General features: G+C 38.4%; 1 protein-coding gene across 1 annotated transcript; it reads right to left on the bottom strand.

Moving 5' to 3' along the window:
• Positions 1-749: 749 nt before the first annotated feature.
• Positions 750-6,763, bottom strand: LOC146002004 (uncharacterized). Its single transcript, XM_083139708.1, has 2 exons — positions 6,639-6,763; positions 750-1,227 (listed from the first exon to the last, which is right to left on the bottom strand). Exons 1-2 carry the CDS (start codon positions 6,690-6,692, stop codon positions 910-912), a joined length of 372 nt encoding a protein of 123 aa, XP_082995834.1. The 5' UTR covers positions 6,693-6,763; the 3' UTR covers positions 750-909.
• Between the last annotated feature and the right edge of the window lie 4,647 nt (positions 6,764-11,410).

Raw genomic sequence — 11,410 nt, 5'->3', positions numbered from 1 at the left:
TTGGCTATTCAGTGTGAAGACATTGGAAATACAATGCAGAACGGGATAAACAAGATTTTTCCATGTACAGATATTGGGAATATCATGAAGATTAAAGTGCACGACAACAATAGTGCAGAGTCTGACAATTGAGAGTTATCTTTGTGACAGTTCCTGATTATTGAGAGTCTATATAGTGGAAATGTCATGGAGAAATGTGTGCAAGAATCGTGGTGGAAATAACATGAGTAGTAGAGTGCACAATATGTGTTTTTGTAGAGAGAGTGGATACTTGGAATATCATCAAGGATAAAGTGCAAATACGTGTTTCGCATATGGGGTTTCCTAAAGTCTTTCCCACATTTAAATCCACTATAACTTTGTAACGAATAGAGATATTTGAGTGAAATGAAGTTTGTACTGCACAACAGTCTTTAAAGTTTTACCTGGCAGCACTGCATGTCTGTCATCCTCATCGCCATACCTCCAACTGGGCACCATCCACATCCGAAATGCCGGCTTTGCTTTGAAGTCATCCAGATCTCTTGGCTTTTGCGCACATACTTTCATCTTGACATATCCCCACAGCCAAGAGTCACGCGGATCCAGGTCTGGCGACCTTGCGGGCCATGATACGGGTCCTCTGCGGCCAATCCACCTACCTCCTGAATCGACGCCATCTTGGAATCACCTAATCGCACGCACGTGATCTTCTCAACGCGCAGCATTGCCAGGTAAAACTTTTAAAGACTGTTGTGCAGTACAAACTCTATTTCACTAAAATATCTCTGTTCCTTACAAAGTTATATTGAATTTAAATGTGGGAAGGACTTAAGAAAAATCCTGTATGTATATCTTGCGTGGTGTTCAAAATTTTGGAAGAGAGTCATTCCACTTTCTGTTAACATAAACTACTAGCCGCCAACTTCCTTATCTACCAGAAGCTTCTTCGAGCACAGCAGATCGACGCCCAGCCAAGCCAACGTAGGGATTGAACTGATTCCCAGGCATAAAGGCCCCGACGTTGTTCTTGTCGAATATTGCGCTACCTATGGAGTTGAACCCAGCTTCACGTTCAATGTCACTGTCGGCCACTATGGAACCTGAATTGGTGGCTGTGGTGCCTTGGTTCCCACTTTGGTTGAAAGTAGTCTGTGGCTTCTGTTGGTTCATGAGGTCAAAGATGTTCTTCAAAGTCTCCAGAATGATCCTTGCCTCACGAGGTTGACCTACCGGCTCTTCTGCTCCCTGGAACATAGGAATACATACGTAATCAGGCTCGTAGCTAGGAGTTTATTTCGGGGGGGGGGGCTCATCCCTTATCATCACGGCCATTGCCAGAAATGTTTGTAGAGGGGGCAGGCCATTGATAAAATTTGATTACTAAAAAAATAAAGACAATAATAATTATTACCACGGTTATAATTGTTATTTTACAATAATAACTATTATAAGTTACTAAAATACACCAAATGTATTGTTATTATTATATAAATGCAGAGACTTTGCTACTTGATCCACCGTATCAGTGAATATCCAACACAACTGTTGTCCATTATTTTGTACATTACTGTACTGAAATTAATAGTTATTGTAGTTTGTTATTACCTTTTACACAGTCCTTTCAAAAAAGGCTTTAAAGGATAGGGGCAATTTTTACTCAAAAAGTTTATATTCTGTGACCTCTCATAAAGAAAACTATGTATTTTGGAAGCTGTGAAAAAAATCCATTTATTCTTTTACAAGGATATCACGTAATGAAAAGTCAGTCCACGTAAAATCAGTCGGTAGAAAATATGGCTTTATCGAGTCTACTAGAACCCAGCATAAAACTCAGCTGACAAACATGGCCCGGAGTAATCTACCATCACTAAACAATTAAATTTCAACAATTTAAACCGTTAAAATATCAACTATTAAGGAACTAGAAGTAAATTTAAGGTGAATCACTACACTACCAGGCCATGAACGCCGAGAAAGAAATACATTAATTACAATGTACTCAGCCGGGGTTATTCGTCCAGTCTGCAAGTCAGCAAGGTTCTGCGACGCAAAACCCTTTGCTCATACAGCTCCGAGATCTAGCCAATGGCAGAGCTTGCTTTAGTCACATGAGCCGAACTGCACTGTTTGCTTATATAATGTAGAACCATTGTCACACTAACATTTAAAGAATTATCAATTCGAATTTACAAACAATTTTAAAAAACAGTATTTCAAGGTACTTTTTCCATGTGTTTAAGGGAGAATTCACACCGAAGAGACACGCGACACGCGACATGCGACACGATACATGCGCAGCGAATGCTTCATTGAAACGAGCTATATTTAGACTCTGGAAGATAGCCCTGCCGGGATCATATTTGAACCTGTAATTTGCTGATATAATAAAGTATCGATGTATGCAGAATGTTTTAACAATGTTTTAATATTTATACACAACGTTCTTTTCGCTTTATCAAGTTTTTTGATGCAATTATTGGCTGTAATTTGCCTTCAACATCTTGTAAAGAGGCCGTGTTTTGGTGATTTACCTGACTGCTTTTGTTTGAAAAAAGACAGCATATGGAGGCACTTTAGTCCAAAATATATTAGTCAACATGTTAAAGTACTCTAGTGCATTATTTCTCAATCGCCGGGCCGCGACCCGATACCGTGCCCTCGTATCAACTATACTGAGCAGCGAAAGGTTCTGTTGAAAGTGGTTGACAACTATCATAATCCCAATATCATATTTGAGTTGTGAGTTTTCGTTTTTTAAGTCCATTTTATGCACAAATAGACTAATCAGAACTGGATCTGCCCGGTGCCTCCCCGGTTATCAAACCCGGGATTACTTAATTACAAGGAGACTACGTTACCACTTTGTCTTCCATATTTTTATATTTGTCAACAATCCTACACACGTAATCAAACTATTATTACTCTTATGATTATGCTAGAATTTATTTATAAATATTTAATTTCATAGGCACATGTTAATTCATGCATAAAATCTTAAATACTGTAAAGATTTACGAGGAGAATTCTTCGGCTAAGGGCATTGACTTAAAAAAAATACCGGGACATGGTTTCACGAAGGTTGAGAACCATTTCTCTAGTGTTTAGGTCTTCGCTTTATTCAGACTGAAAAGTCTAGCGTATATCTACAGTTTTAGGTGAGTGCATATTATTTCTCAGTTTTCTCATGCACAACATGCCTCTCTCAAATTTCAATAACTTGCACAAATTTTACAACGCAATTTACATTTAACAATGTCTCTTCTTACGTTTTTTTCGGGTTACTAATAAAATGATTAATGCAATTATATCGGTACAATCATGCAAACTGAGCAAAGAAACCAGTGTCGCTTGCCGCGTGTCGCGTGTCTCTTCGGTGTGAATTCTCCCTTAATGGCGTTAAAAGTAAATTCCTCCCTCATTTTCTTACTGGTTAATCATGTACCTAATTAAAATTTTGTACCAGAAAATACTCTATATAAAATTTCCTCTAAGATTTGTTACGTAAATAATTGTTCGAAATTTATTGTTTACATTCTGGTATTAGAATTGGAAACCACATACCAGGTTTTTCAAAAATAATTGAGGGGGTTACAAAAATTTATTGCAAATTAACTATTGAACTTACGTTGATGAAACCAGTCCAGAACGAAAGAGAAACGCAACGCAAACAGTTTGTAAGTTACGTTAAGCTGAGAGTTCACATTCCTGCCGCTAGACGACACTAACATCACACATCACTCACAATGTTTTGGTTCCCAAGATCGGACCTTACACCATGTTACGAACTTTTTTGCATGGGGTTTCAACTTACTGATACCGCGTGATATGGCAGCCCTAAGGGAGTGTATCATCGCAGCGACAGTTCCATGTTGATGCGAGTGTTGCAAGAAGTAGACTATATTGTCGATATGTGTCGTGTCACCCGTAGTGCACACATTTGTAGGGAAAAAAAGAACAGATTTGTTAAAAGTCCAGGGATTTTAAATAAATTCAATTCCGGTCCAGGAGAGAAAATCAGCAAGCGTAAATGGGTTATGGACCGTAAAGAACCTTTTTATCTGTAAAATATTTCAACTCAGTCCAGGAACCTTTTTTCCCGGATCAATTTAAATTCGATCCAAGAACCTTTTTCAATGTAACAATACGCAACTTCAACCGAATTTAAAAAAGGTTCCGGTACTGCAGCGGAACCCAATAGAACCCATTAGAATTTATGGAATCCTGGACCTTTAACAGCCCTGAAAAAAACCGTTTTCGTTCCTCGTTCGTTCTGGACTGGTTTCATTAAGGTAATTTCAATAGTTTACTTACAATACATTTTTGTAACCCCTCAATTATTTCTGAAACACCCAGTATTTTTCAGAAGCAAATGCATAGGGAGATGAGAATATTTCGCAGGAGGAAATACATTCAGTGATTCATTATGCCCCTAAATATCATATATATAATCATATGTAAATGTGTATTGGACGTTAACATGCATTAAATTATCATGTTGATCTTGTTTCTTGCAGGTGGTAAAATTTAGATAATAACAACTCGTTGCACGAAATTCGGTATTTTTTTCTTTTTACATTAAACTGAAGTGCATAGTTATTATGCTATTAATGCGCCGACCTCCGTTTGATATATTATTTTTTATTTGATATATTTATTTTACTTCGCGTTTTGTGCCTCTTGGCTAATTTGCGAAGATGGGGTGATGAAGTGATGAGATTGATGAATAGACATTCACAAACAACCATGCCCGAGCGGGATTCGAACCCGGGACCCTTGGGACCCGACCGCCGACCTCCGTGTCAGAGTGGTTAGCACAGAGTTCGAATGGAGCTGGGAGTTCTTTGTGAGTGTATTTTCAACAATGTCATTATATAACTCATCCACATCTTCGTGATTAGCTAAAAGTAGCAGAAAAGCGGAGTAAAATAAGTCAAATAAATTATGATGTTATTAACTTTTACGCACCTCGGTCAGTTATGGGAAAATATGCGACGCGCTATTTTACATTGTGTAAACTCTCACAATAACGACGAAAACTAACTTTCGGAATTTTGAAAACTCATGGAATCCTTTTCATTTTCTACGCTCATTGTTCGAGCTGACTCATTCTTTCCTTTGGTTATTCTGATGAAATAATAATTAACTGAACTTTATTTCTATTATTGTGACCATAAAAATAATAAGTTTGCTTTTATCGCAACGTTATAATTTATGAAAGATAATGATTATACGTTGCCTATTCACCACACGGAAGCACACTATAGATCAGGGGTGACCACTGGGCAGGGGAAGGGGATTATGGCGCAGGCTGCGCCATCGAAATTTTTTGGGGGTACTTTTTTTCCCTTCAAATCATATAAAATTCAACATTTATATATTTTTCCAAAATATATGTAAAAATTTTACGCCTTACATTCACCATATTTATTCCATTAGATCAAGAAAAGAAAGTGTTTAAGGGTGTTAACGAAGGGAGGGAGGCGTGAGAAATATCCACCTCCAAAATATTAGGCCTTATTTTACACGTGGGTTCTGGGGGATTCTTAATTAAACATTGGGGTGGGGGGGACAGTATACAACTCTAGGTCTTAGATTATGGCGGGTATTTTAGTTAGAGGGAGATTGAGCATTAAATTAAGGGAGTATCCAATTCTTGTTTATTACTATTGTCTTAGACTGTTGCGGAAATTCTGGTGTGGAGACTGAGAATTAATTTTTTGGAGGAGGCAATATCCACTCAATATCAACAGTAAGTCTAAACTTGGCTTGGAAATTATGGTGGTAGGATTGAGTATAAATTTAAAAGGGCATAACCCTCTCAACGGGTTAACACTAGCAAAAAAAAAAAAAAAATTAAAGGGAGAGATAGGAAGCTCTTGATAAAGTGTTAAATCTTAGGTTGTCAATGAATTTCTGTAGTGGAGAGAGAGTTCGAACATTACATTTTGAGGACTGTATTTAGCGACGTTTAGACCCCGAACGTGCCAAAAGAGAAAAGCTGGAAAAGACTAATTATTTATCTCGGGATCCTAACAAAGTATTGACACCCCATTAAATTAATATTCTTGAAAGCCTGCAAAGAGATGGATATAAAAATGTTTTTGCTTGCTTCGCTCGCAATAATGTGTTGCAAGAATGCGCCATTCTTTGGTGCTTTGCTGAGGTGAATGTGAAGTTTTATACTATAGGTGCATTACAAGACATAAGCGATACTCTCGATATTCATTAATAACATCACTTAATGCTTAGTGTTGGTATACTGCTTGATTTAAAGCAGGTGCATCATTTGGAACAAAAATACGTATATCGAATCCATCCGCATTTCTAACTTCACGTCACAGAAAAAAAATTACTTTAACAACTTAAATTTGCACTGAAGATAAAATCCACGTAACTATTGTTATGGGTTACTAAAATAATTATATTTACCCCAAGGAAACGGGGAAGGGGGTGAGTCCTTTGAAAGAGGAACCGTATTATATTATCGTCCTGAGCTTTACTGTGTGGGGATAACTACATATATGGTTTGAGTGCGCGAATAATATAATTGGGGGGGGGGGGGGGAGCGCATGACATGATTTTGGGGTGGATTGCGCCATTGGCCTTGGGCGGGTTGGGCACCCCTGGTATAGATAGAACCTTGCTCTGATTCTTACCTGAGCACAGCATATCGCACACAACAAAACAACAGCCAACGTAGCACGACCCATTGTTAGAAACTGGGCCACAACCTGTCTCAGTACAGACACTTATAAGAAGGTGGCGCTGATGTGCAGATGCATGCAAATGTCTTGAAAAGAAAGTAGCAACATTTTGCAGACGTTTCAGCACAGAAGACAACTGTTTGCGCACGTCTTGAGGTTGAACTTCCCATTCAAAGGCCTTGATTATGTTGACTTAAGACAGAACCAGCACTGGCGATGTTGACAACACAATGCGTGGCAGGAGCAAAAGATTGACTGAAATTCCCCTATTCCTGTTTCTCGTATTTGAGTGATGTGTAATTGCAGTGTACGAATTAGGCTTTTTGCTTTTGGGGGGATGTCCACCCAAGTGCCGTATTTGTGATTCCATTTCCCGGGACTAGTTTTTTTAGGTATGCACATTTGTGTTACCAGTTAGTAAACAATAATATTGCCCTTCAGTTGTAAGTACCTAAGACATTAAATCTTACGTAATTTTGATTGGATTGATTGATTTGCTTTATTTTACTTCGCTCCTTGTGCCACTTTTGGCTAATTTGCGAACATGGAGATGAGTGATGATATGATGAAATTGATGAATGGACACTCACAAACATCCATGCCCAAGCCAGGATTCGAACCCAGGACCTCTGGCGTCGTAGTGCGATGTGCTAACCAATCCGCCACGGGGGCCTACTTACGTAATTTAGAAATAGTATATTTACACTCTAAGAAAACCAACACTCATACAAAAAAATAGCTAATGAACTAGTAATACCGATAAAACTTGACCAAATATTCGAACTGTACGTTCAACTCAATGGCGGCATGCGGCGAGAAATGTCATCTACACATATCCAACAAATAAGGCTGACGAAATCTGCTTGTTACCCAGCCCTCTTGTCAGGGCAACAGTGTTTCATTTCGTTATTGAAATATTTATTAATAGGTAATTACGTGTATAAAAGTATGTATATGTGATTAGTGTAACTCTATTTATTATGCATTTTTAGGATCATATATTCTCTGTATAGAAACCATGCAACACACTGTTCTTTCTTTCTCTGTGTTTTTAGCTGTTAAAAATTAAAACTTTGAAAGAATAGCCGTTGGCAACCGACGCCAACTATACCCTGTCCCAGCTAACTGTAGAGCAGGGCCACGCATAGCGGCAGAGGAGGAGGAGGGAAATCGAGTGGTGAAAGCGCAAAGTTGCCAACCGTACGGTCCTGATCGTACATGTACAGAAATTTCATGGCATGTCCGGACATACGGTCCAGGCCTTAGTACGTACGCTAAATGCACGGCTTATCAACATTTTCTCTTGCAGTTTTATCCCTAATATTTCCCTAAGAAATTCTAAAACCAAGCGTACGGACTTGGAAACAAAAATAATGTCCGTTTGCCATGTGCGTACGGTATTATCGTTATCAAAAGATTGCAACACTGACAGAGCAAAGCAAGGAAAGCGGGTAACTCCCGTCGCCCATTTCGCAATCCCGTTTCTCTCACTGTTCATTGGTGGAGCAGTCTCGCGCCACTACTTGCCCAGAGACTTGTTCTCGTTCGCCTGGTCTACAGTTAGCTGGTACGGGGTTTAAACGTATATAAACTCCCAGATGAGAGTGGGGGAGTTCGGTGTTTTAACTGAGACTTGGAAGGGGAGAGGCTGTTTTGCTTCGGTCAGCTCGGATCGGAGGACAGATCTCCCGCAACGGATGCTGTAAGGAATTGGATTGCCGGTCAGGCTAGCGCCTTGGTGTCCAGTTTACAGGTAAAAGGTAGTTTGTTCTTGATGTTATTTGGAAGCAATTAATGTTCGCCGGGCAGCGTAATGCCTTGTCATTGAGGTGTTGTCAAATGTGCACGCCAGGCGCCTGTTAAGACGTTTTTTTGGAGTAACGCGAGTCTTTGTGACAAGCGTACTCGTGATGTGATTCCAAAAAAATATAAAGCATCCTGGTACGAACATTAGAGATTTCCAACAACACAAAATTAGAGTTTTGGCCCGATATTTAGAGGAACGAACGTTCGGATACGACTTGTATATAGTCTTTAAAATTTACGTTGAACTTTAGAAAATATCCAAAATTTACTGTTTTTTTTAAATGTCACAGTTGCTGGACAAGGTAATTTATCCCCAATAACCAATGACGGCTCATGCTACTTATTGCACTCATAAATAAAATAAAAAGTAGCTTAACTATTTGAAGATGAACTCCATGCGACGGTCTTCTATTGAATTTTTCATTTTTACTTGTACGATCTACCATTCAGAACACCAGATTATACTGTACAACTTACTGCCAGAAAACAAATAACTCTTGGAATCGATTCGAAGACTTAAACTATCACGCACTTAATGACAAGCGAAACGGACGCGTTACAAGACCGGCCACGGTTTGTGTCGGTAATTGCATGTTTATGCGCGGAGTCCGCCGTCATAGTGTGAGAGCTTTCGATTTTTACCACTTGGCAGCGCCACCGTACATTGGACTGCGTTAAATGCAGCCCGCTTTTTAGCATTAAGGGCTTAGTAGGGGGGGAAGTGGAAGCAGTGCTTACGTTAGAGTTAACATGGAGATGTACTGGCAGTCCCCGAGGGGGAAGCGGCTTCATATACCAGTTTGTCTCTCGTCGCGCGCCAAGTGAATTTGAAAGCTCCACGCAGTAAGATAGCGAAAGTATAAATATTTAATTTTTACACTAATGGCAACAAAATATAATTTGCTTGGCCCAGTTCTGTCAATAAGATTTCGCAAGAGGTTATTCGTTGTCTCTTGGTATTTTGTAGTTAATTATATAATTATGTTGACTTCTTGCAACCCATGTGCATTGTCGTACAAAGACAAATCAGAGCCGAGTACGGAGTACACGAACCTTGAGTGCGGAGGGAAAGTGTGGATGGGCCAGGCAAGTAACAAGGCGGTATAGGCTTTCATAGTTTATTTGACAATTGACAGAGCAACGGTGTTACTCTGAGAGCTTTTTTAAAACCACTGCACCCGACGACAATAAACAAATAAACAATTAACTATTTAAAAACTGAACTTCAGACGTGAAGTAGGATGCAATTGTATTAAGATTAATCAATTATTTTCCCGAATGATTGTTCAATGCAATGGTGTTTGTTTCATAGTTATGGCCAAAATCAAAATAAGGTTGATAGGGCCAGAAGAAAGAAGAAGAAGAAGAAGAAGAATGTTTCATAGTTAAGAAATAGTGTACTATATCCTTTCAATTTCATTTTCTTTGGCGAGGAGAAAGACATCCCTGGCAGGGATTAATTTTTTTCCTTCTGCCGGGGATAAAATTCATTATTTATTAACGGCATCCCCCCGTTAATTCTTACACTGTGTGATTGTGACATAGACTGTACTAAATTGCTATCCAATATGTATACGTTAAATAATATTATTGCTTTTCACATTGTGACATTTCACCCAGTCGCAGTTACACAAAGCTTTGACGAACAAACAAGTGTCGTGGTAGAAACAAGTCATCTTTGAGAGAATCACATGTCAATAGGAAATTACATTTTCTTTTTATGTGCAGATAAATGTCCATCATCATTATTATTAAACATAAATATAAATAGAGGAAAGACCCGAACAATATACAAACTACATAATAATCATTCATTCACTTACACTAAATCAGGCAGGACATGGAGTTTGAAGCCATGACATACGTATATCTTAGAAACTATATTGTTAAAAATTGCCTTGAACTATAATTGAAGACTAAAATTGGTAAACTCTGTAAGTGCCACAAAAATTCAAACACCGTTTTCCACGTTAAACTGCGAAATGTGCCATGGTTTTTAATGTGGTAAACGTGAAAAGTGGCTGTTAGCCCTCTAAGTAGCTCAAAGGGCGTGTAAAGAGGTCACTAGTGTGAACGTTCTTACGGGCTGATGTGCAGAACGATGCGATTTCCCAACACTTTCGCTTTTGGCACTTACAACGTTTACAACTTTTAGTCCTCAATATCCAGTTGTGCTGGATTATTAATCATCTGGTGGATCAAGCTGAAGTCTCCCCAAAACGATAGTTCGTCCTATTCTTGAATATGCTAATGAACTATGGTTTCTGATAGCTAAGAATTACCACCAAAAAGTTGAATCAATTCAAAAACTTTTTATCAGATTACTATGTATGAAGTTTAAAAATAATTACTATGAACGGCATTATTATGAATGGTTAACACAGTTGAATATGTCCACCTTAGAAGAAGGAAGAAAAATGAAAAGGAAGAATTTTGTACAGAAAATTTTATAAGTCTTTCCTGAATAATATATCTTATAAAATTCCCAAAGGAATGTCTGAATTCTAACATATCTCAGAAGGCCAGAGGTTTAATAGCTGAACTTGTGGAAAGCTACAATATAAAGTTTTGATGATGTATCAGATTGTAGGATCCATTGTTTTATACGTAATTATATATTCAATTTTGTAGTTTTGTATCACCTATTTTGACATAGTGACGTACCTGGTTGTCAAATCGTGCTCATCACTTAAATAATTATGATTTATTATGATTTAGCCGATACCGATACCAATGCCAGTGATACCAGTATTGGATTTTATTTAGTGATACAGACCGATACTTCTCTGGAGTTTGGAGCGTTCGCGGAGTCCGCAAAAATGCCTCGCGACATTTTCACGGAGTCTGATTATCCTTAAAATTATGCAAAATTCGAAGTTTCCATTTATTTTGCACTAATATTATATGAAAAATCCTTT

Source organism: Lepisma saccharinum, chromosome 18 (genome assembly GCF_977018435.1).
Source record: "Lepisma saccharinum chromosome 18, izLepSacc3.1, whole genome shotgun sequence".
Taxonomy (NCBI): Eukaryota; Metazoa; Arthropoda; class Insecta; order Zygentoma; family Lepismatidae; genus Lepisma; species Lepisma saccharinum.
This window is presented reverse-complemented; position numbering and strand designations above follow the sequence as displayed.